At 36.1% G+C, this 27,375-nt stretch overlaps 2 protein-coding genes and 1 long non-coding RNA gene across 3 annotated transcripts in view; 1 reads left to right on the top strand and 2 right to left on the bottom strand.

Moving 5' to 3' along the window:
* Positions 1-27,375, bottom strand: part of LOC132159328 (carcinoembryonic antigen-related cell adhesion molecule 1-like) — a 449,528-nt gene that overhangs the window by 239,223 nt on the left and 182,930 nt on the right. The window lies entirely within an intron of this gene.
* LOC132159246 (natural killer cell receptor 2B4-like) lies at positions 5,917-6,986 on the top strand. The gene is made up of 3 exons (XM_059568785.1): positions 5,917-5,997; positions 6,087-6,413; positions 6,652-6,986. Exons 1-3 carry the CDS (start codon positions 5,955-5,957, stop codon positions 6,984-6,986), a joined length of 705 nt encoding a protein of 234 aa, XP_059424768.1. The 5' UTR covers positions 5,917-5,954.
* LOC132160341 (uncharacterized) lies at positions 8,170-10,685 on the bottom strand. The gene is made up of 4 exons (XR_009437963.1): positions 10,428-10,685; positions 9,399-9,527; positions 9,264-9,310; positions 8,170-8,665 (listed from the first exon to the last, which is right to left on the bottom strand). It is a non-coding gene; the product is annotated as an uncharacterized LOC132160341 (long non-coding RNA).

Here is a 27,375-nt window from a genome sequence, read left to right on the forward strand (position 1 = left end):
AGACTGTACTATTAAAACTGGCGGCGGAGTGGTCTTCTATGTGAACCAGAAATATGCACATGAAATATTAAAAGTTGAGACTGAAACTGAAACTTTAAAATTGGTAGTACATTTTACCCCCCAACATTACAACAATTACTATTATTGTGACTTACAAGCCTCCGAATGTTACTACTAGTGCCTATTTATCTCAGTTTTCTAACATAATTAAATCTGTTACAACAAAGGAGCTTGTAATTCTGGGTGATATTAACCTTGATTGGAATGACGGTTCATCAAAATCTTTGAAAAGCATTGCAATGAAATACGGACTTTATCAATTAATTAAGGAACCAACAAGAATTAGTAAAACCCGTAGCTCAATCTTAGATCTTATTTTTACAAATCAGCCTTCAAAATATGTAATGTCTGGTGTTATAGATTCGGTTATTTCAGATCATTTTTAATTTATGCAGTTAGGACAACATTAAAATCTTCAAAAACTCATGCTCTTTATTCTGTACCAAAAACACCAACTTCTAAATTACCGCAATTTAATGCTACCGATTGGAGCAATGAGATGTTAATGGAAAATCTGGATCAAATTTTAACACAATTTCACACTAAACTCCAGAAAATACAAAATAAATATATCACTACCAGCAAGGTTCGATCTAGGCAGTGTAAACTACCATGGATAAATTCTGATATATTGCAACTCCTTAAACAAAAGGCTTCTCTCCTTAAAATATATAGGTTAAGTCGAACACCGGAAACTAAAAATAATTTTATACAAATTAGAAATAAATGTACTGCTGAACTGCGTAAGGCTAAGGCGAACTATTTTAAACAACAGATTACTTTATCCGCTGCTAACCCAAAGATGTTATGGCAGACTCTTAAGGTGGTCACTGGTGAAAATGTGAATAAAAAGAATGTTAATATCCAAATTTCCTTGCAGGGTACTCTTATTTCAGACTCAGACAAGATTGCAAAAGCTTTCAATGATTATTTTGTATCATCTGTTAAAGAACTTGCAACCAACTTTGTTATTCATTGCTTTTCACCTGTTCTCTCTTCAACACCTGATCAGTTTTCATTTTCTGAGATTTTACAGAATGAAGTAATAAGTTTGTTGCGGTCATTAAAAAATTCTCATGCCTGTGATACTTATGGTTTAAATAATTCATTTATGAAGACTCACGCTGATAGCCTTATACCTCTTTTTCATCATTTAATTAATTTATGCATTAGGCTCTCGATCTTTCCGACTGACTGGAAAAGAGCACAAATTACTCCAATTTTTATTTTTGTTTCAAATTATAGACCTATAGCAATACTTCCAACAATGTCGAAGTTGCTTGAAAAAAAGTGAAGTGACATTCAGCCAAGTATGGTGACCCATACTCAGAATTTGTGCTCTGCATTTAACCCATCCGAAGTGCACACACACAGAGCAGTGAACACACACACACACTGTGAGCACACACCCGGAGCAGTGGGCAGCCATTTATGCTGCGGCGCCCGGGGAGCAGTTGGGGGTTCGATGCCTTGCTCAAGGGCACCTAAGTCGTGGTATTGAGGGTGGAGAGAGCACTGTACATGCACTCCCCCCACCCACAATTCCTGCCCGCCCGGGACTCGAACTCACAACCTTTCGATTGGGAGTCCGACTCTCTAACCATTAGGCCACGACTTCCCAAAACCTTGTATAACCAGTTAATTTCTTATTTAGAAATGTATAACTGGCTTAACGACTGTCAACACGGTTTCTGCGCTAAGCGATCTAGTATGTCAGCATTGCTACTCTTTACTGAACAAATACGTAATGCACTTAATAAAGGTCACATAACAGGAGCTGTTTTTATTGACTTTCGTAAAGCCTTCGACAGTGAATCATCAGATTTTGCTAAACAAACTTTACTCATTTGTCTTCATCTGTGATAGAAATGCTTTTTTCTTTCTTGACAAACAGGTCACAATCTGTTAAAATTAATCATGTAATATCTCAATCTTTAATTTGTGATACGGGTGTCCCTCAAGGCAGTATTCTTGGACCTCTGCTTTTTCTTTTATATATTAATGATCTCCCTCAAGTGTGTAAATATTCAGAATGCTTACTATATGCTGATGATACTGTGATTTTTTTTTCTGACTCAAATACTGATGCTATAAACTCTAAATTAACATTGGATCTTCAGTGTTTACATGATTGGTTAAATAAAAAACATCTGACCATCAATGTAAAAAAAACTGAATGTATGTACTTCCATTCACCCAGGAAAAGTCTTTCGTATGCTGACTCTATTACTTTTGCAAATCAAGATCTTGTCGCGACAAAGACATAAATATCTTGGTGTGTTACTTGACACACACCTTTCATATCGGGATCATATTTCTGTTTTAACAAAAAAACTGAACCAGAAACTTTTTGTGTATAACAAGATTAGACCATATCTTTCCTCTTCTGTTTCTGAAACTTATTTACATGCAATTGTGTTATCAACAATGTCTTACTGTCTTCCAATTTGGTCTCTTACCACTAAAGAAATTACTGAACCAATAGCACGATTATACAATCGTGCTTTTAAAATCCACAGTAATCTTCCAAAATGGTCTCATCATTGCATTGCATTGAAACGCTCAAATGCACTGACTTTTCAGCATTATATAAATAGTCATGCTATTACATTTTATTTTCAAATTCAAAATGCTACTACATCAACATTTGATGCAATTCATCAATCAGATAATAGGGGGCCAGTACGCCTTACTAGGTCAGTATCACAGGCACTCATACCAGTCCCTTCATACAAAAATAACTATGGTCAGAAATCTTTTTTTTTGACATAAACAAAAATCTGGAATGATATCCCATATCACATAAGAAAAATACCATCTGTTACGGGTTTTAAAAAGGCATACAAACTGTTTTTACTGAACAGTTACACTTGTGTTCATTAATTGTTTTGTAAATTGTCCTAGTTTTGTTTGTATTGATTTGTATTGCTGTTTTTAGTTCTTTGTATTTGTTTAGCTTATGTTTAAAAGTGTTGTTTTTCTTTTCTTTTTATGTTGTAAACTGTGTTTTATGTTTTATGTTCTGCAGAACAGGAACCTGCTGGAAACCAGTTTTTAAACTGAGTCAGGCCCGTTTAAACTGTATTTCAATGTTACTTTTTAACCTTTCCTGTATAATAAATAAATGAAATGAAATACCAATTTAATATAAATAGATGATACTTTATAAAGTTTATCTCAATATTTGACAGTGGCTGTGAGACTGCACTAAAATAAGAGCACAATTATCATTAAATCGTGTTCGTTACTATAGCAACGGTTTACAGGTATGTCCTTTCAGAATCATCACTGGCCGATAGAAATAAAAGTTTATCGATTTCTTCACTTTCAAATAACGAGGAGCAGCATATTTTCCTGAAATAAAGGGGAGAAAAAGTCTATGTTTTGCAATGTAGTAAAGGAAATGTAAAGTTTCATAAAAATTGAATTGGCAGACACATTAGACTATTGCAGTCATTTATCAACTGCATTACAGATGTATGACTGATGATATGTAACAATAATTGTCTTGTCATGCTATATAAATTAAAACAGTAATGATACACCCCTTTTATTTTCCTTTCTCATACTCTGATGATATGAAATAATCATATTTTCTACAATTATTTAATTCATAATTCATTCTTCTATCTGAAGACCTGATCGTCTTACTGTGGATAATCAACCCAATTAATTTACTATATTTATATGTTAGCCTAAAAATCAGCTTAATTTAACAAAACAATCATTTCAGGGACATGGCGAGTTACAGGCTAATGTTTTATTTTGCTTCTTTTGTGCATTATAGTAAAGGCTTTAGCCTTTATGAAACTGTACAGCGTTTTTAGCTTTTTAAACAGGGTTCTCCGTCCTACACCAACTACGCACACATTTCCCATCATGTAAGTCTATCAAAGACGATTGAACCAATCAGAGTAGGTGTGGGGCGGGGCTGCACGTGCAACCACACCCCAGGTGCAGCCCCGCCTCGATCTGCAGGCTGCAGCCGGGTGCTTCTCGTGGTTTGCTATCATTTAACTGATTAATGGTCGCCATCTGGTGGATTTTTAAAGAACAGCAGCTAAACAACATCAGCACTCTGAGCTCAACAACTAACACGTGTCTCATTGATGTTATGTTGCATATATTTCAGTGAATATGTCATATATATATTTGTGCATTTACAAAGAAGTAGTGATTCCAGAATACACCTTCACAGACCTGATAAATATCAGCTCTTCATAAGGGTGGAAAATTAAAAGCAAAAGGATCCGAAGCATGTAGTTTAATCCTTATCAACCAAACACATAATATTAGCAAAATGCACAAGAGTTGCAGAAGGCCCCGAAGTGTTATTTTCCCAATTAAAGCATATATATATATATATATATATATATATATATATATATATATCATGCCTATAGGACATACTAAAGAAAAACATATATTGAGCCACCGCCACAGATCTTATTTTAAACATTTAAAAAGGAAAGGAATAGGAAGGGGAGGGGAGGGGAGGAAATGTTCTGGTGTCTAAACTGACTCATAAAATGTTTATTTCCTGAATCTGGTGTATTGTGGCCATCTGGTGGTCAAAACACTGAAAAGAAGTTCATATTTAATTTTATTAATTATTATTATGTCTAAGTTTATGTTGCTGTTTTGATTTTGTTTTATAAATGTATGAAGGAAGAAACACAAATACACAAATAGAAATAAATATCACTTTGATAAATCACTGTAGAATTGAACTGAAAACCCATGTCTGTTATCATATCCTTCATCTCCATTTCATATTTCCTGCAGATATCAAATACATGTTCTGTGCTCCAGTGTCCACACAATCCATTCAGATGTTTTCTTATTAGGTGTGTATTGTTTCAAATATTGTTGATGTTGGTTTGAGCATCCTAATTCTTTATTATTATTGGCTTTTTTATAATTCTAATATTTTATATTAATTTCCTATAATGCTTGAATGTGCTGGGATCCAATAGATAAAACCTCATTGCCTTGTTTTTTGTTCTTGAGTGGATAACTGTTATTTTATTAAATAGCTCCTGATGATTCTTGACTTGACTATACACAAAACAGAAACACAAAGCAAGAATCTCCCTGAGAGATGTGATACAGATCACAGAAGTAGCTAGAATTAGATGTGAGTCAAAGTGAAACTTCTAATGAATTCATGAGATGTGGTTTGATCTGTTGGGTGCAGAAAATAATTTCATTTCTATATTTGCATTTCTTCTGCATATTCAAACATGTGGTTTGTATGAGTGTGATCTGCTGATGTTGTAGTTGTAGCTGGCTCAACTACTCATCTGTGTTGTGTTGTTCTGTGTTGAATAAGTCAGTCTTTCTTTTATCTTGTGTGGAAACATGCAGTTATTATTTGTTGCCTGCTCCTGCTAAACTTGCACACATGACACCAGTTCACCCACAACTGCGCAGAACCCATTAAGAAATATTTTGTTTTCAACAGAGAAACATGAGGATTTTGAGTGAGTTATAATCAACACCTGTTACATGATGAGAAAACACACCATAGTGAACCTCCTAAAACCCTTTATTAATTTTCAAGATCAAAATATTAAATAAACAAAAGTAAATGTTGAGTAAATTTTGGGACTTTTTATTTAAAAACAAATGTTCTACACAGTCAAATGGAATGCAAAAACTTTGAAGCTCAAAACTACTCAAGGAAACAATTTATTTTTGCAAAAAAAATAAAAATAAAGAACAGAATATTTACAACCAATGCAAGCAGAAGCTGTGCATGTTTAGTGAGTGGGTGGTGCTCAGTTATTATTGGTGGATGAATCACACACAACACTCTGGCAGTTTAACACTGTCATGTGGGTTCACAATCTGACACATACGTGTTCACACACTTTAAGTGTTGTAATCTGAAAATGGTTCACATGTTTGTTTTGTTCTTCTTGTTTCATCTGCTTGGTGAGTTATAATCACATTCATTTTTTGACATCACAGTTTTCTTCAGTGAGGAATATTTAAGTAAAACATCAAATCTGTGTCTTCTTCAGGTGTGTTTGGAGATATAGTTACAGTGAAGTCAGTGTCAGTGCTGGAGGGAGATTCAGTCACTCTTCACTCTAATCTTACTGAAATGATGGACGATGATCTGATTCTGTGGAGGTTTGGATCTGAAAACACTTTAATAGCTCAAATCAATGTACTGGCCGGCAGAATCTCTGTATATGATGATGTTCTTGATGAGAGATTCGGAGACAGACTGAAGCTGGATCATCAAACTGGATCTCTGATCATCACAAACACCAGAACTGAACACACTGGAGTTTATACACTATTGATCAGCAGTGTGAGGACGAGTTTCAGTCTCACTGTCTATGGTGAGATAAATACTGGTTTTACCTTTTTATTTACCTGTAATTTTGATAATTGAATTATAAAATATCTATACCATTTCAATTAAGCATCAGTTTCATCTTTGTTACTTATCCATGTGTAATAATCTTTTATAAATGTGGAGAGAGACGTGAAGATCTCTGTCACATAAGAAACTCATCGACTGACTGATGCTGCAAATAAACACTTCCTGATCTAGTCAAGTTTGTCTCATGTTTTCAGCTCATCTTCCTGTTCCTGTCATCAGCAGTAACACTTCACAATGTTCATCATCATCTTCATCTTCATCACATCAGAATTGTTCATTGTTGTGTTCAGTGGTGAATGTGGGTCATGTGACTCTCTCCTGGTACAAAGGAAACAGTTTATTGTCCAGCATCAGTGTGTCTGATCTCAGCATCAGTCTCTCTCTACCTCTGGAGGTGGAATATCAGGAGAAAAACAGCTACAGCTGTGTGATCAACAATCCCATCAGAAACCAGACCACACATCTCAACATCACTCAACACTGTCACACGTCCAGGTACAGCATCTGGTTCATCTATTCACTGAATTAATTTGTAATTAATAAGATGCCAGAAATGATGACTGAAATAATGAATTAACTTGAATGAACTCACTCGTGTATTTCTAAACAGGCTGTATTTTGCAGATAACTTTTTTTTACACTTCAGTGAAACATTTAGTTTTGAGTTCATCTATAGAGACTACAGTCATCTTATTGAAAATTACTATTTATTAAATAATTAATTTTATTTACATTAGTCCACATCAGTTGTTGTGATACAGTTGAAGCTGTGATCCGATTGGTTGTCACTGCTCTGATGGGCGTGGCTTCTGCAGCTGCTGCTGTTCTTCTGCTCAATGACGTCAGATCTACGAGAGGATGAAAGAAGAAAACAGAACAGATTCAAGATATTCTGAAATATATTGTAGTTTTAATGGTAAATACTAAAATATGTGTGGTTTAATTGTTTAGTGATGTCAAAATGAAACTTTGCTTACCATTACTTTCCTCTGAATGCCTTTGGAAAATGTTTATTACCCGAATCTGGTGTATCGGGGCCATCTGGTGTCCAAAATGATCAATATTATTCATGTTTTATATTATTCTTTAATTTTAGGTTTCTTCGTTAATTACACTGTTAATATGAATAAAATTCTTAACATGTTATGTTGTAGTTTTGTTTTATACTTGTATGCAGCTACTATGAAAATACAAATCTAGTATTTGTCAGCTGAACTGAAAACTGAATATTTACCTAACAAGCAAATATACATCTATGCATAATACACAGACATATACAATAACTGCAGGGGTGTCATAATAATAATAATCATAAAAAATCAGAATCAGGTTTGAACAGTGGCTGAATATAAACACTTTTGCAGCATTAAATAGTTTATTCAAATGTTTATTATGAGGAAATATAAGTACAAAAACAGTTAGCCTTGGTTCTTGGTTTGGTATTTTTCCCCTAAGAAATTCACCAAAATAGTAATACCTCAAATATCAATCACCAGCACATAGGTAATGCATTGATATATATACTTTTTATATCTATATCTATATATATATATATCTATATCTTATATCTATTATATATATATATATATATATATATATATATATATATATATTGTATAAATTTAGTGGGAAGGCCAAATTCTACAAGAAAGTTATTTATGATTTAAATACAAATAACTTAATTACCTATGTCAACTTTCACTTTCTGTTTTAAGCATTTTTTACAAGTAACAAACAAAAAACAGAATTATCACGTTAACTATAACAAGCTGCAGAAGTTCTATTTTGTCGTTTTGGATAAAAGCATGTGTTGAAATATTACATATACTGCAGGTTTATAAGCTGCAAATATCAGATAATAAGCCAAAGTTTAAATGTAGCTTGTACTATGCATGTTTACAATAAAGTTAAAATGTCCTTGAAGGAAAAATTTCTTTGACAATTACAGGACATTTTAATTCCAAAATTACAAATTACCAAGAAAGACAATATGAGTGTGAGCTTCACACTGTTAATAATATATATGCTTCCAGTAACAGCTGTTTTAATATTTCCATAACAGGACACAAAAAGCACTTAATCATTAATGAGAGGTCTGCAAAGCACTTCCATATTTCAGCTCAAACCAAATACTATTTTCCTACTGCATTTTTTTTAGAGCAAGCAGTTGCATTCTTCTCAGATCATGAGCTTTTCTTCATTCTGCTTCTGTAAGAAAAGAAAGATTCACAGAAGGTGAAGAGAGAGAAATGAACAATGTTATTTACAGCCCCAGAAACTCAGAAAATCAGCACATTAGATTAGATTCAACTTTATTGTCACTGCACATGTAGGTACAAGGCAATGAAATGCAGTTAGCATCTAACCAGAAGTGCAATAAGCAGTAAGTACAGAATTTACAAGGTCTACAATATGTACAATAACTATACAGATAAGGCAGTATTATGGACATAATTTACAGATTTTAAATACTATCAGCATGATATACAGATAGGTGTACTATGAACATACTATACAGATGGTTTATGTAAAAGTGTATGCACACTATAGGATTATGAATAAATAAACAATTTACATTAGTGCAATGGACAGTAAAGTACATAGAAAATATTTCAGTGTACAAATGGATTACTCTAATTCTGGATGAACAGACAGTAGTGCAAGTAATAAGTTTACGGTTTTCTTTTTTGCTTGTTGTAAATAAATAAATAAATCAGTCAGATGTGGTCATGAAGAGGTGGAGAAGTCTTCAAGTAAAATCAAGAGCAAATCTATAAAGACACACTACAGGAGTGCAGTATCTTACCTCATCCTCAGACACTTGTTCCAGCACTTGTTTGAATTTCTTCTGGTCTGTTTTGAAAAATGATCACACACAATTTAACACTAATACTAAAAGGTAAAAAAAAAAAAAGATACAGTATCTGTAGGTGATAACTACCATTTTTGAAGGTGCGGTGGCGATAGTAAATCACACCAATCACACCAACACCAACAGCTGCAGCCAGCAGCAGAAATGCAACAAATATTCCTGCTACAGCAGCTGGAGACAGACCTGAATCTGAAACATCTGGAGACAGACCTGATCCTGGAACAGATGAAGACAGACCATCATTAGTGTGAGGAAATCTGACAGTGTGTTTATGTCATATTCACTGTATAAATATTCTCTGGACACCTTTACAGGTCCAATGTGTAGATGTCAAAAACTTATTTATCTATTAACATACAGAGATTATTTCATATTATAGATGGTTTAAAAACAAAGAGCTCTCAGATCAGAAAGATCAAACCAGTTCATAACATCTAGTTCATTTAAAACATGATGAGATGAAACCATCTTCCAGAAGACGTCAGATGTGCCTCTAAGTAACTCCTCATAGATCCAGATTGAAAACACAATTGTATCTGTGTATTCCCTGATTGAGCAAAGTTTCTGTAATGTACTGCTTCTTGCCTTTTTATGTCCCTTATATTTATTGTAATGTAATGCAAAGCAGTTTGAATTACCCTGTGAAATGTGCTTTATAAATCAACTTGCCTAGGTTAATTAAATCTATATATTAAAAAAATAATAATAATAATTAATTAATGCTGACACACCTGAATGTAACTGACAGAAACATGATTAAAATGCCCTCATCAGATCAATTTAATTTTATAATTACATTGTAATTTTAGTTTTGTTCATTTGCAGCTGCAAGAAAACCCGTACAAACAGGGAACAAACTCCATGCAGAATCACATTACTGTATTATCAGCTGTTCAAGTTAAAGAAACACAGCACCAGTCAGAGTGAAGGTTTATAATTAAGACTGTTAAACTTTCAGAAAAAAAGCTCTTAAATTACAAAACTTTAACAAATCATTAGCATACAGGAAAAGACGATGAACAGGTCTGGAGATCACTGTTCAAACTGCCCAAAATTAAAATGTAATTATTTCAGAGTAAATTATATTAAATGACTCACCACTGACTTTCAGACTGAATGATTTGATTATTTTGCCAAGGTCGCCTTTTTTGGTGTCTTTTGCTTTCTCACACCGTTTTTCGCTGACCGGTCTGTTCAATATTTTTCTTTTGTTTGGCTTGTTTTCTTCGTCATACTCTGCTTCATAACGTCCAGTGTGTTCAGTTGTGATGTTTGTGATGATCAGAGATCCAGTCTCATAGTCCACCTTCAGTCTGTCTCTGAATCTCCCGTCTTCACCATCATATAAACAGCTCGTATTGATGTCCAAATACCACAGCATCGTATCATTGCGTTTTTTGGGAACACCAGTGCACTGTAAAAAATCTAAAGTTGGGCCAACTTAAAATTTTAAGGCAACAAACTTCAGCAGATTTTTGAGTTTGATCAACTTAAAGGTCAGTTAGTTGTACAAACTTTTGTGCATGTTTGATCAACAAAATATATTAAGTTAAGTGAACTTTTAGTTAAACTTTCAATTTTGTGTTTAGTTGACTAGAAATATATTCTTAAATGATAAAAACTCCATAAGTTTACAAAACCTGATAGTTGAAGTTGCTAAAAAAAAAAAGTTGACAAAACTTCAGTTTAAGGCAAACAGCTTCCGAAGGTTTTTGAGCTCTTTTTGTTTTGTTTTTTACAGTGCAGCTTCAGAACTTTAGGTTTTACTCAAGCAGTTTAAAGTTCAGCACAAAACTGTCAATCCAAGGTGAAAGCTATGGATTTATTTTAAATATTTGTAATGTTCTTTAAAGTTATCTATAGTTTTTTTTAGGTTCTTTTTTTTTTAAGTATCGGTTCAGGCACCATTTAGGCACCGGTACCGTTTTAAAAGTATCGAAAAGGCAGGCACTGGACCCTACTTAAAAGTTATTATTTCTCACTGGCTCATTTACCAAATGGGTGCTTTCTCTTCCTCCTCCACAAATTAAGCTACTGTAGGTAGTTCGATAACGAGACGTTTTAATAAATTATCATTTGCGACTGATGACGCGATTGACAATGTTGTGATAACTAGGCTTTACCAACTTTGTAACTCGTTACCCCCCCGAACACTGGACATAGCAGACGTATGTACCGAATACAAGAAGCTATCAATCAAGAAGGTATCAGGATTATGAGTTATTTTTCATTTTTAATTTTTGATTAAACACTTGGATTGATCATTAATTTTGACAGCACTATAATGTTTATTGTATATAGACAACCATACAAGGGTAATTGTTACTAAGCCTGCACCAATGTTCTTGTCCATTTCCCTCGCAGATTCCTGCAGCTAAGCTTGGATGTACATTTACATTACACTAAAGGTTAATTGATGACATGCCTCTGAGGTTTGACTTTTTGCACCATAACAATACTTATTGGTAACTAGTCATCATATCTCTAGCTCTTTAATGTATTTGCATTGTACTAAAGTGCGTTCATTTTCAATGGGAATATATGCGGCTGAAACAGGTAGCCTAGTGCATCCCAAATTTTTCAACATGAACATTTTAATATAACATTATAGTCATTATGGCCTATGGCCTTTAGAAAAATGTTTTTTTGAGGAGGTGGGGTAGTGCACAATAGGCCCCTGTGGCGCAGCCTAAGCTTTTGTTCTTAATGGCATTTTTTCCCTTACATTACTTTTACTTTTATACTTTAAGTAGTTTTATAAACCAGTACTTTTACACTTTTACTTGAGTAGATGCTTGAGTTGATACTTCAACTTCTACAAAAGTCTTTTTAAACCCTAGTATCTACTGTATACTTCTACTTGAGTAATTAATGTCAATACTTTTGACACCACTGGTTATAATTGCATGAGAAAAGAGATGTGGCTGCAGAAGATGAGAAGTGAGAAAAGCTGTAAAAGCGCTGACCCTGCAGAAAAAATAAATAAATATATTGCTAGTCAGTAGTTACTTCCAGAGAAGCAGAAGACATTTTTAAGAACTTTTTTTTTTTGACATCAAACCATCATTTTTAAACATTGTATCAAGTTTCTGTCTGTCAATATATAAGATCCATTTTACTGTCATAAATACAATGTATGATTTTCAGTTGATCATGCAGTTGATCACTGGTTAATAAATTCTTTATTTTTTTCCATCACTTTGGGCAGTAACTAATTAAAAGTTGCAATGCTGCGACTATATATTTATATTATAATGCAAATTTTAAAAAAAATCACCAAAATAACTGTCCAAAGACACATCGCAGTAACTGAACAGTAGTTTTATTGAGTTTGGCTCAAATGTGAAGCAAAATTAAATTAAATTAAAAAGTGCATTTTCGAACAACTTCAATGTCATCTGTCTGAAGTGCAGCTGATACAGTGATTTGTCTTTGTGTAGAGTGAAACTTAATTCATAATGCCATGTGACTAACCTATTTATATTACAACTCCTCAGACACAAGTCTGTTTCAAATCTACAAAAAAAAAACCAATGAATTACTGTAAAAGTATAAAGGTGCTTTATTAAAGGTGTCTTATTTCATTTACATAATGAGGTATTTACAACATCTAAGCAGGGACTAACTGGTTCTGTTAACCAGACAAACCCCTTTGGTATTTAATTAATGCACGTGTCAAATGCTCCTGAAGAAACATTGGACGCTAAAGGCCGATTTATACTTCTGCGTCGAGTGTACGGTGTAGTGTACGTCATAGGCTACACACGTAGGCGACGCCGTCGTGAGCATTTATACTCCTGCGTATGTCTGTTTTGCTCTGCAGTTACACCGCCGAAACGCTAGTTAACGCGAACGGGTTCCACTGTGTTTACATTCTTCTATCCTCGCAGGCTTCTATTAACAATGGCGACTGAAAGAGAGCGGATCATGTTGGAGCTGGAGCTTATCGAGATCCAGAAACTGTTCATTTTAGTTAAATTACTAAAACTAAAAGGCAGAAACGAGAGAAGGCGTCGGAGGAGATGGTACGTGCGACCTGTGAACCAGTTGAGACAGAAAGAGGGTGAATTTTCAGTGCTTGTCCTACCCATAGACAGTAAAAGAAATGGACACAGCGAACCCATTGGAACTCAATTGAGACAAGTGAAGCCCATTTTTAGCGTTTTTTAGCACTTCCGTTTCTGACGCGCAGACTCAAATTAAGCTTGATGACGTCAGCAACCTGTCTGACAGATGTAAATCTTCTAGTAGCTGTGCGTGCAAACTGCCTTCGTTAATCTTGCAGAGACGGCGAGCTTGAGCGGGGAGTTCTTTGGCGTGAGTGAGCAGGAGTAAGTATTCTGATTAATTATTTTGTATAGTATTTTAAAATGTAACGCCAGTACGCCATATTAAGTTAATTGCCTGCGATCTTCTCCTCCTGTCTGTACGGTAATGCGACAGAGAGTCGAGTGGTTATGATGCAATCGTTAGCCTATTTTTACAAAAACTGTTTCTACGGGGCCATAATGTAACATAGAAGGTAATGGAGCCCTTTATACATTGTCGTGTATCTTTAGAAATAAATAATGGACAAACTGAGTCTTTAAACACCTCAGATGTAAAGTTATTCGCTGTCAAAGTGACGCCAAAATGAATGGGAGTCAATGGAATGCTAATGCAAGTGAAGTTCTGCTACAAGATGGCGGCACGCGGCAGACTTCAACTTCCGGTCGACTTCCTTGCCGCCTGGTCCTACCAATGAGAGACATGGACGAGGAAATGCACTTCAGATATTTCCGAATGTCGGCCGGTAGATTTGACGATTTAGTTCGCCGTGTGCAGCCATTTATCATACATCTGTCTACGCACAGTATGCCTGTAGACATTAGGCAGAGACTGGCAATCACGCTTCAAATTTTAGCTTCAGGTGGAAGCCAACAGGCTGTAGCAGCTAGCGACAAACTGTCTTCAAGCACTGTGTCTTCCATAGTCGCCGAGGTATGTAAAGCTTTGTGTGGAAGGCACTGCAGCCTGAGTTTCTTCCCTGCCCATCAGTCGCCCAATGGGAAAATATTGTTGTTGATTTTTGGCGACTGTGGAACTTTCCGAACTGTGTTGGCAGCGTAGACGGAAAGCATGTGAACATAAAAGCACCACCGCACGCAGGGAGTGACTACTACAATTACAAGGGCGCACACTCCGTTCTGATGGCTACCTGCGACACCAGATATCGCTTCACCATGGTGGATGTGGGGGGGATATGGAAGGGAAAGTGACGGTGGTGTATTCAAGGAGAGCCGATTTGTTTCTAGGCTTCTTGAACACAACCTGAACCTGCCCCCACCAGCCAATCTTCCTGGAACAGGACTCAAAACCCCACATGTTATCATTGGTGATGCTGCATTCCCTCTACACAACAACCTCATGCGCCCCTTTCCAGGTATGTCACCGACATAATGTATTTATTTAATATAATCGTTATTAGTGTATATGGGGTGAATTCAGGTTGAGTGGGATACTTTTTGCATTGAGAACTTGTCAGTCAACCTGAATACACACATCTATACTCAACACACACACACACAAACATACATATATATATTGTGTGTGTATGTATGTGTATAAAATATGTATATATATAAAAAAATAACTGATCACAGCTACGTTGGCACTCAATGATTACCTATCAGTTAATACTGTTTTGCTTTGCTACATAGGGACGAACCTGCCCATGGATAAGCAGACCTACAACTACCGTCACTCCAGAGCCAGACGGGTGATTGAGAATGCGTTTGGCATTTTGGTTGCAAGGTGGCGAATCCTTGGACGACCTCTAGAATGTCTGCCAGACAAAGCAGTAGACATTGTGAAAGCATGATCGGTTTTACACAACTTCCTGGCCTACACAGATGAGGTCAGCACACCTGTTAGCAGATACATCCCTGCTAATTTCACAGACACTGACACTACAGGGTCACCTCAGCTGGGGGAGTGGCGCAGAGTGGTGTCAGGGGACATTATGAAAAAGCACATTATGTTATTTCTTTCTTCTTCTGTTCAATGGTCTTTTACGTGCTTTTAGTGCAAATTGCCACCTGTCTGTTTTCTTTTTTTTTTTTTTCTTTGCTTAATCTTTTAATCACTGGGAAAATAACTACATTGTTTGTTTGATGCCAATTATATAAAAAGAAGAAAAAACACAGCAAGACAATGTCTCTGAAGTACAAACCTGATTCCAAAAAAGTTGGGACACTGTACAAATTGTGAATAAAAACAGAATGCAATGATGTGGAAGTTTCAAATTTCAATATTTAATTTAGAATACAACATAGATGACATTTCATTATTAGGGAAAAATAAGTTGATTTTTAAATTTCATGGCATCAACACATCTCAAAAAAGTTAGGACATGGCCTTGTTTACCACTGTGTGGCATCCCCTCTTCTTTTTATAACAGTCTGCAAACGTCTGGGGACTGAGGAGACAAGTTGCTCAAGTTTAGGAATAGGAATGTTGTCCCATTCTTGTCTAAAGCAAACACTGACCACTATAATGGTGACACACAAATTGTGATTTTCTCGTTTGGTGATTCTGCTTGTTAACATCAGGTGTCTTCAATAATGGTCAATCATAACTCAATAACTTCTTAATTATCTCTTAACTTCAACTCTGCTTCAGTGTTACTTTTAACACTGCTTCAGTGTTTATATGAGTCCACACTCAGAGTGTTAAATTAACACTGGGGATTGTGCTGTGTAACTAAGGCTACGTTCACACTGCAGGCTGAAACGTCCCAATTCCGATTTTTTTGCCCCTATGCGACCTGTATCTGATCTTTTCATGACAGTCTGAACGACACAGATCCGATCTTTTCAAATGTGACCCAGGCCACTTGGGTATGTGGTCCTGAATCCGATACGTATCCTATCTTTTGAAATGCGACCTCCGTCTGAATGGCCAGGCCACATATGTATCCGACCCGTACGTCATTGATACGCTACAAACGTCATAATTCTGCGTTGAAGTAGACGGGAACGACAAGATAAACTGATGAATTATGTATTAGGGAAGCCACTCACATCAGTATCCCACCACTCCTGGCTGCGACTCCGCACCCACATGTTTCTCTGTACCGACGTTGCTAACACTGCTCCACAAAACGCCATGGCCAAAAGCCTTGCTCTCCTCCTCCTTTTTAATTTTCTTCTTAAAACGAGAAGATTGTAATTGTGCTGGCTCTGTTGGGAAAATAACTTTAATATTGCAAAAAGAGCTCCGCTGTTGACTACACTGTTGTTGACATCCAAGTTTAACGTTAGCTACTTCTGCAAACACAGAGTGACGTCGTTGAGCGTTGAGTACTCTTCTGCGCATGCGGGTCACTTCTGGGTCATTTCACGTTCACACAGGAGATCACAAAAGGTCGCATTTAATTGGAAATGTGAACGGCCTTGCAAAAGCCATTAAGCCTTGCAGTGTGAACGTAGCCTATGCTATGATAGCAATTCCCAGTTTACTGCACAGAAGTTACCAAGGCCACTTGTCTAAATGTCAGGATAGGAGGCTATTGTGACATGATATCGCTTATACATTATAAGTATATACTCAAATAAATATAAAAAGGATATATTTCTCAAGTAAAATTAAGTAAACTTACCAGGAATTATGAATAAAGCCTCTAATCTTCAATCGTTCTCACGCTGCTCCAGTCGGCTGGATTTCAGATTTGAATGATGCGCGCGCAATCCCATAATGCCACTCTACAGTAAGTTAGTGTAAAAAGCAGGAATTACAGTGACAACACCTGCTTCTTGTAAATGAATTACAGTTGATGTGGAAATATACTGTTAACAACTGTAAAACCTTATTTGACCCATAATGCATTGCAAATTACAGCTGCATCTTGTAAAATGTTTATACAGTAAAATTCTGTAAAATTTTGCTGTAGAAACTACAGCAGTTTTTTACAGTGTAAATATCCCTATCCTTGACGGGTACACCTGCCGAGAGCAAAAGAGGAAGATGCTAAGGAGCCTGTAAGAAACCGTGCTGAACAACAATTGTAAAGCATTTTAACCATTTGGATAAATCCCTGTTCAGTTCATCTAAAGACAGTTGGGCATTTAGCATCTCTAAATGTTGTTCATCAAATATGGAGAGGGGAAACTGCTGAAGAAAAGATACATTTTGTTGATAACTAGAGGATGAATCAGAAGTGTATAATTGTTCATATTAAAAATTTGATTTATATCTTTGTTTTGAGTATAAGATGCAATCCTTCTTTATAGCGTGTATATTTGCTCTGGATTACATCTTTTTAATCCATAGCGCTAATAATTTACTCAGTCTCTCCCCATTAAAGTAGTAAGACTGTTGTGCAGTGCATAATAAAGTGGGCTCTGTGTAAGAGCAACTGTTTTAACTCTGATTTAAGTGCATTTAATTATTTTTCTTTTTGTTGACAATGAGTATTTCTTAGATCCTGTTCCACCGCCTGAACTTGTCTCTCTAATTCAATTCTATGGCCATTTCTAGACCTCTGACGAAATGAGGAGAAATCAATGGATTTCCTTCTAATAAAACATTTTGTTACCTCCAATAGCACTTGAGGGTTATTTGTCGAACCATTGTTCAGTTCAATAAACTCTACCAAGGAGGTGCGCAATTGTGATAAGAATTCTTGGTCAAGAAGTGGAGATGTATTAAATCTCCAACGTTCTTTTACAGTAGGAAATAGAAAAATGGGAGAAGATACAATGTAACCGGAGAATGGTCTGAAAGAAGAAGGAGTAATATATCAGTGACTTCAACAAATGGAATGCAAAAACACTGCAAGCACTCGTCGTCTGTAGTTTTACCATCAGTTCAAGCCCAAAAGAGTAACAGAGTCACGTGACAGACACAGTGATGAAGCTCATGTGTCTGCAGTACACAAGCCACAGATGGTTAAGACAGCTGACTCCACTGTTTGACCGTTTCTCTCGCTCTCTCAAACACACACACACACACACACACACTACGCAAAACTCCACATTTGAACATTCAATAGCAAATACCGAAACTAATAAAAAAACATAATTAGCTCATTCAGAAGCTTCAGATTGTCATAGCAAAGTCAGAAGTACTTCCTCTACTATGTTCATGAAACTGTAGTCCATAAAATGCGTTGCTGTTCTGTTGTAAGTAATCTTTAAGATTCCTAAATGCATCTACTTTCGGATAGGTCCAAATAAAGTGCTTTTGCCTAAATACACACAGCATCTCCCTGACATCTCTGCAACAGCGGTTACTGAAACCACGCCTTCTTTCACGCTTTTCCACAATGTGGTACGACTCAGCTCAGCAGGGCTCATTATGGTAAAGTATGGCTCGGCTTGGCACAGTTTGCATTTCCAATGCAGTTTAGTACCGCTTTAGAGTGGGCAGGATTCACATGTTATATTTGCGCTGCCTCTACAGCCAAAAAACTTTTTCATTTTGTGTCGCCCCACCAAGCTCTCGCTAGATCCATCCTCTGCTATCAACGAGAGGAACATCTGTACTTCCACAACAGACAACAAAACTTTTCGGTTGTTAAAAACAGGTATGTTCATTCAAAACAGTTGCGTTCGATCGTTGGCTGGCTGTGCTGATTTAAAGCCTATCTTTCAAGTTGAAGATCCCTGTGAATGAACGTGTAGATAAATAGTGTAGGAATTCGACTTGCGTGAAGAAATTAATCATAAATGTGCATTAAAACAGTTTTTTAAAAGAAATTGTGAGTAAAATTACTTCCGTTGTGGAAAACGCTCTGATCGGAAGTGACGCAACGGCCGGTAAACATCGTCTCTTCGTAATGGAGTCAGACAGTGAAGAGGTTGCAGTAAGGATAAATGTCAACTCTTACGATGGGCCATTGCCGTATAATTACGAGCCGCCTAGGCGAGAGAGGGGTCAGGCAGAGTTAAGGGGAAGGGTAAATGGACAGAGGAGAGTGATAGAGTTGTGGTGGGAGGAGAATCGGTTGAGAATTGGGCAGGTGTCTTGGTGAGGGACCACAGGCTAAAGCCAATTGTGGCTAACGTCTCCATGTTTAACACATTGCAGTATCTTTAATAAATCATATTTAGCAATATTGGTGTCGACTTTGTTGTTTTTCAAGCATCCATGTAGATTGTTACCATTTATGCCAGCAACATGTGTCTTAAAATAATTAATTTAGATCCCAGATTCTAAATGAATGTTGTAGGATGTAGGCTATAGCTTACATATGTGACGGTCAGCTAGTCTGGATAGGGATAGAAATTCTGTGCATTTCTACACAACACAGTTTATCGTGAAATTTTGTAGAAATTGCTAGCTGATTTTTAATCAGTAACTGCTTTTAGACCTAGGTGTCCGCATGTTCTGCAGATGTCAAGCGTTTGGGCCGTATATCTAAACAACATAACCGGACAGCTGGAATTCCGAACTTAGTCGGCTGTTATACTACTCACCTTAGTATTTCCGACGGACATTATGTAAATGTGCTCACATGTACTGTGGAGTACGTGTATGAAAGCGGTTAGTCTTCCGGCTAGGACGAGAATATGCTGTTCATGTAAATACAGTCATTGTAACAAGGATCTTTTATTGTCATGTGAAGGGATACTGGTTGTAAGGCATGCAGATAAATGCATCTAATTGACAGCCTATACTGTACAGGGGATGTGTCTTTTTACAGTGCATATTTACCCAAGTTTTAGGAAGTAAGTAGTCTACATGTCGTTTCTTACAAGGTTTTACACCAACCATTAGAGCTACAAGGAGGGAAGGAGAGTGAGTTTATCTTAGCACATTTGTTTAACAGGTGCTTGTGTGGTAGATGTGAGGCTATGCCATCAGCAGTGGAGAGTGTGTGCTGTAGGGAGGTCGACGCCTATTGGTCCCTTGTCCAAAACCTAGATCCCCCAGAAGACATTACCTGCCTCACACTCCATCCAGGGTTTGAAGCATCCTGTCTGAATCCTTTTGTGCTGCAGATAGCATACATGAACTTCAGACAGGAGCATGGCCCTCTTCAAGCCAGCAGACCAGAGTAGGTTTTGAGCAAAAATTATTTCACACTGCAATTCAAAGAAACAGCTTTTCTACACCAAAATAGTAAATCCTGTTAAGCAGGTTTTTAAACTCAGTGGTTTCCATATACTTCCTATAAAAACAACTTTGGTGTTGTGTAGTACAGTAGAATATCAGCCAACAGGACATGCAATATTTACCATTGGAATTGTTTACTATGAAAACATGGTATGATCAAAATGTAATTGCGGCTCGCTGAGACCCGCAAATTAGTTAAAATCTCCCGGAATCTAGACCGAGCGAGCAAAAGCGCGCATGTGTAACCGGTCTGCTGCTGACCGCTGTCACGATACTCTTTTTCTCTCTGCGTTGTGTTTAGTAAGGACCAGGACACTGTTACTGCGGTTCATCACAATGACGATGTTTATTCACAGTCACACCCAACATGGGCTTTCACCAACTGTGGATCTGTGGATTACAGCAATAAAGTTGATAAAACGTCGTGTGAGCATCTCACTATTGCATCACCTCTCCCCAGCATGTGCAATGCGAACTAAATGCAACAATTATGCTAACTACACATAACATTAACACAATATAGAAAATAAAACACAGTAAAAGTGAAATACCTGTGGATTACAGCAATAAAGTTGATAAAACGTCGTGTGAGCATCTCACTATTGCATCACCTGAATGATACAACACTAGTTTAGCTGATTAATGACTCAAAACCTAGCTAATACAGATCACAAAACTCACATGATATATCTCCAAATTATTGATCCACACACACATATAACATACAACAGAACATACTAGACAGTCTCCGTACTGTTTACAAAGGATTAACAAATCGATTTACACACTTTACAAACTTAATTTGCTCACAAATCGAAGAGCTCTGCAAAACGCTTACCTCTCCCCAGCATGTGCAATGCGAACTAAAGAGAGAGGCGCGCGCGCACACTCAAAATGGCACCAATGCAGCAACAGAAAAACATGTCAAAATAAAAGTCTCTAATGTGAATAGCAAAAACAACATATATTGCTCAAAGAAAAACAGAAATAAATCAGTAATAAAATAAGGATTTTAGTGGAAAAGACAACAACAATACATTAAACTTGAATTGTACTTCTAACTCGTTACACATGCGAAACAGATACTGTGTTTCAAACCGTGTAGCGCACGCACGGCTGAGAGGGAGAGGGAGCGAGAGACCTTGCGTGTGTGTGCTAATGTGCGTGTGTGCGAAGCGCATGTAAGACAGAGAGCATCCTGATTGGACTGTTTCTGCAAATCAACCAATCAATTGTCAGTGTGGGCGGGCTTTTATCTCTTGTCCCGAAAAAAAATAATCAGTTATGTCTATCTAGAAACAGGAGCACCATTGCAGAGGGAGAGTGCCACAGAACAAAAAAAGTATAAGACACATTTTACGGCAGACTACACGAAAGTGTACTCCTGTCTTATAGGTGTCAAACATAATGACAGTCATGGGCGGATCTACAGGGGGGCAAGGGGGGGCAGGTGCCCCCCCACTCTAGAGCCTTGCCCCCCCAGCTGCCCCCCTAACTTTAATGATCCAAAAACTGTACTTACAAAAACAACCCACCACTATGTCCACTACATTTACCAAAAGTGAACTTTTTAATTTTAAATGTATTATTCGCCCTTCCCCCCTGCCCCTCAAATACCTAGTTACGTCCCTGATTCAAACGTGCAGAGCGGCGTTCGCTCAGTCTGGCTCATACACACAGCGAGTCTGCTTCGGTGCGGTGGCCCTGCAACCAGAGACTGAGCTGCCCCGGTCAGATCCTCTGAAGGTGAAGTGAGTTTCCCCAGGTGTAGTTTAAACACACGTTTAACTTAAAGTTACATTTGTAATGAATGTATTGTATGCTAAAGACGATTCAGCGTCAGCAAAAACAGCGAGTCTATTACGTTAGGCAAAATCAGCGGTCAAATCGCTCCCTCGTGATTTGTAAGAGCACTCTTCTCTTTGATTAGCCTGATTTTGATTTTAGTAAAGACAAGAACAGCTTAATAAAAAATATAAAATATTGAGGGGCAGCGCTAGGGCTAGGCTAATGGGGCTTAAGCCCCGAAAGTTTTTAGTAAAGCCCCGAATATTTTGTTAAATTTTCTTTCTCACAGAGCAAAACAATTCATCAGAAAAACAAATATGAATAAGATTACAGCGGCCGCGATTAACTAATCATGAACAGTGCATATTACATTTTTCCCTTTGCATTAAAGATACTTTTGACGTGCTTTTGCAACGTTGAGCATTGTAGCCAATCACAGACATGTCTGTTGATCACATCGGCCAATCAGAGGCGTTTTAATGAGTCGCTGTGCTGAAGATGTGTTTTGCGCGAGCTCACCGAGTTCACGTTCGCAAACCTGTCATTATTATTGGCAATAAACCTAAGATGCAGATAAGAGATTCACTTGATATTATTATTGATGCTGCTCTGATGCACTACATTACGCAACGCTCTGTTTGTTGTTATGAAGACTAAAAGTTCAGCGGTCTAGCTCATCAATGTCAAAATTATTAAATAAGTTAACAAATGCCTGGTAAAATGTAAGTAGATAATTTAATATTTGACTGTTTTACTATAGAAAAGTTAAACTTTTTTATTTATTACATTTTGCCTTTTTGAATTGAAAATATGCTATAATTTCCTTGATTCATTTATGTAAATTAAAAATAAAATATTAGTTGCAAATAGTTACAATTATTTCACTAATACAACAAGCCTTTCTTTTTCTTTATTCCCTTAAATCGCTTTAATAATTAATGAATTACTTTAAATAAAAATACCCAATTTTAGTTTGGGCTGTTACATTACAACACACAATACAGTGCCAGTCAGGAGATCGATCATTTGATTAGCTAATCCTAAGCAGTCCTATTAAATCCAATTCCTCTCAGATATCACAGCAATGAAACCAGTACCATTTCAGGGGTACCTCCCTGAAATGACTTTTTGCAGGTTGGGATGTCTGCCATTGTGACAACTCAAACCTATAACTATAATAACGATAACGACAATCTCTATTTTCTGTTTCCACCTCTCAGACTACGTAAACCCACACTGAGAACCAGGGCTGCAGCGCCTATGTTTGCCTGTCGTTACGTCATATGACGCGTTCTCTGGGAAAAGGCGGTTTTTTGGCGCGTAGCTTAGAATAGGCACTTTTTTTCTTAATTTCTGCCCGTGGGTGTTGTAAAACATATGTATTCTTATGTACGTCTTTTTAAATTTACATTTTCATACAATATTCTGTATAAATTAAGTTATAAAATTATATTGAAAGATGGCCTTTAATTCCAGCGGTTCTTTTTTTTTTTTTTTTTTTATTAATGCAGAACACAAGAGCATACAAAAGTATAAACATACATCACATAATATCAGCCATAAAAAGAATGAATTAAAAAAAACAATTAAGAATAAAATAGAACTAAAGAAAAAAAAAAGAGAAAGATAAAGAGGGCCAAAATGCAAACAAAATTACACAAGGAGATCAAGGGCAGAGCAAATTCTAACAGTCTTTATAGCTTTCTTATTAGGTGATACTGAGATTAAATTCAAATAGTTTTCCATTTCTTTTAGGAAAACAGAGAAGACAGGTTTACATTTGGAGAATTTACATTTGTGGATGTGAAATATTGCTAAGGAAAAAAATTAAATTGATAACAAAACTGACATTTTCGTTTGTGGGGTTGGAGTCATAATACCCAAATATAATGTTTTTAATATGTAATGAGAAACCTGGCAAAATCTTACGCTTGACAAACACACTGATATCATACCACAGTTTCTGAGTGTAATGACATGACCAAAATAAGTGTACCATAGTTTCTTCAGAACACAAACAAAAAGAGCATGCAAGATCAATGTCAAATTTAAATCTTTGTAAAAACCTCTTTACAGGGTAGAACCGGTGTATGAGCTTAAAAGAAATTTCTTTTACTTTGTTAGTGAGAAAGAATTTTTGTGGTAGAGACCAGATTTTCTTCCAATTAAGGTTACCAAACAAATTATTCCAAAAGGAGATCACAGGTGGAACAGAAATCAGATTCTTAAGAAATAGAGACCGTATTTTATAATTTTTGGCTTTCGACTCAGAGAAACAAATTTGACCAACCGGAGTATCACAAGGTTTGGGCAAGGATGCAGTAGATACTGAGGAACCATTACAGTTTTTAAAAAGCATGCACAAACCAGAGGGGATGGCTCCCATAACTGTAGCAAATTCTTTTGGGGTTATTGGTATTTGGTATTTGGAAAGAAATTCAGAGTACCTGAACAAAAGATCTTCCTCATTAAACAATTGCTCCACCAAAATTAAACCATTACTGAACCAACTATCATAAAACAAAGACTTATTCTTGAATAAAATGTTCTTATTGTTCCAAATAAAACATCTTTGTGGTGAAAAGTTATGCTTATAAATTAGTGCCCATGCTAAGAGAAGCTGTCGATGAAAGTTGGAAAGTTTGATCGGGAGTTTGGATATATCATAATCACACATTAAGAGAAAATTAAGGCCACCAAGTTGTGAAAACACTAATTGAGGAAAAACATTCCAAATAGAAGATGGTTGGGCTAGATATTGGTTCAGCCAATTAATTTTGAAAGTATTGTTGAGAGAATCAAAATCAATAAAGTTCAGACCACCATTATTATACCCATTTAATATGACTGATTTTCTCAAGTAATGAGATTTATTTTTCCATAGGAATTTTATTAGAACCTCATTAATTAATTTAGATGTGGGCCTATCCACAAAAAGAGATTGAGCTGCATAGGCCAAACGAGACAAACCCTCTGCCTTAGCGAGCAGTGTTCTGCCTTTTAGTGACAGATCCCTTTGTAACCAACAATTAAATTTTTTTTTGTGTTTGGATAATAATAGGTTTGAAGTTTGCTGAACACCTACATTCATCTTTAGTAATTAATATACCAAGATATGTTACCCTATTTTTGACAGCAATATCCTCAATAGAAGTAAGAGAGCAATCTTTAATTGGAAGCAAGTCACATTTATTAAGGTTTAAAGTTAATCCCGAAGCTTTAGAAAAAGTCTGAAGAATATTCAAAGCCAATTTAATTTGTGATGAATCATTCAAGAATAAAGCTGTATCATCTGCTAATTGACAAATTTTAATTTTAGTGTTACCAATTGTGATACCCTTTAATTGACTATTGTTTATATGTGTGCTAAGGAACTGTGTTGCAATAAGAAACAGGTAAGGGGACACTGGACATCCTTGCCGAACTCCTCGTTTTAAAAAAAACCTAGGTGAAGTACCATTACTTAATTTGATAGAACTGTTTCCGTTTATGTAAAGCATTTGGACCATCCTGCAAAAAGCATCGCCAAAGCCAATTTTTTGTAGAGCCTGAAATAAAAATTCATGTTCCAATGTGTCAAAAGCTTTGTAATAATCTAAAAAGAAAATGAAACCATCACTGTCTATTAAATCTGAATAATCTAACACATCTAAAACTAACCGTATATTATTAGAAATGTGCCTTTTCTGCATAAAACCCGATTGTGTTTCGTCAATTATGGAGTGCAAAACAGATTTCAATCTTTTTGCTAAAACTAAAGCTATAATTTTATAATCATTATTTAATAATGTAATTGGACGTCAGTTATCTATTAAAAGGGGATCTTTATTTAATTTTGGGATAAGTGTTATTAAACCTTGACATAATGTGGCTAGAAGCAGTGTTTTCTCTATACTTTCCTCATAAACCTTTAATAAGAATGGTGCTATACTACAACGAAACAGCTTGTAAAATTCTGAGCTGAGACCATCTGTTCCGGGAGATTTGTTAGCTTTTAAAGTATTGATAGCTTCCACTATCTCTTGCAGAGTAATAGAGGCATCACAAAAATTTTTATCTAAGTCACTTAGCTGGTTTATATTAGGTAAAGATTTAAAGAAGTCATTCATATGTTGTTGGGATAATTTAGAAGTATACAAATCACTATAAAATTTGGCACAAAACTTTGCAATATTTTTTGGGTCATCACTAATATTACCATTAATCATTAATTTTTGAATTTGATTGTTTTTAGCTTGCTGCCTTTCCAGTCTGAAAAAGTATGCAGAGTTCTGTTCACCCTCTTCAATCCATTTTCTACGCGATCTAATAAATGCCCCTTCTGCTTTCTGTTTATATATGTTGTCTAATTTGCACTGTAATTCAGCCAGTTCAGCTTTTTCACAATCAAGTAAATCATCCATATTTTTAGATAAAAGATTAGTGATTTTGTATATAACAATATTTTCATCAGTTTTTTTCTTTTTTGCCACATCACTACTAAATTTTCTAAGATATTTGCCAATTTCGTATTTAGTAAATTCCCAATTTTTGCTGTAACTGTTCTCATCTTTTGCCTTATTCCAATTTTTGTGAATTATCTTTTTGATTTCATCTTTTACTTCATTATAAGAGAGAATAGAATTGTTAAGTTTCCAGTAAGAACAAAACCCACGCACATCATCAGAAGCAAGCAAATGGGCACGAATAAAGATACTCTTGTGATCAGAAGAGAGAGATGGTAAAATATCAGAAGAGGTATTGTAAAATTCCTTAGAAACAAGCCACATGTCAATTCGGGACTGGGAGGAGAGAGCGTTATTACTCCATGTGAACATCTTTTGAGAGGGATGTACCTCCCTCCAACTATCAATCAAAGAGAATCTTTGCATAAACATTTTCAAGTATAAACTACTATTGTCAGACAGTTTTGGAGGCCATCGGTCCATGCTGCTATCTAAAGCCACATTAAAATCACCACCAAAAATAAGCATGGAATTTGGGTACTTAGTCAATAATTTCAATACATGTTCCTCTAAGCGATTAATAAAGGCTTCATTTTCTTTCTTCTGATTATAACCGTAAACACAAACAAGGATACAAGTCAAATTTGAAATTTCAGTCACAAGACTGATAAAGTGTCCATCTACGTCACTTTCACTGAGTAACACCTTCCCTTTAA

Source organism: Carassius carassius, chromosome 16 (assembly GCF_963082965.1).
Source record: "Carassius carassius chromosome 16, fCarCar2.1, whole genome shotgun sequence".
Lineage (NCBI taxonomy): Eukaryota > Metazoa > Chordata > Actinopteri > Cypriniformes > Cyprinidae > Carassius > Carassius carassius.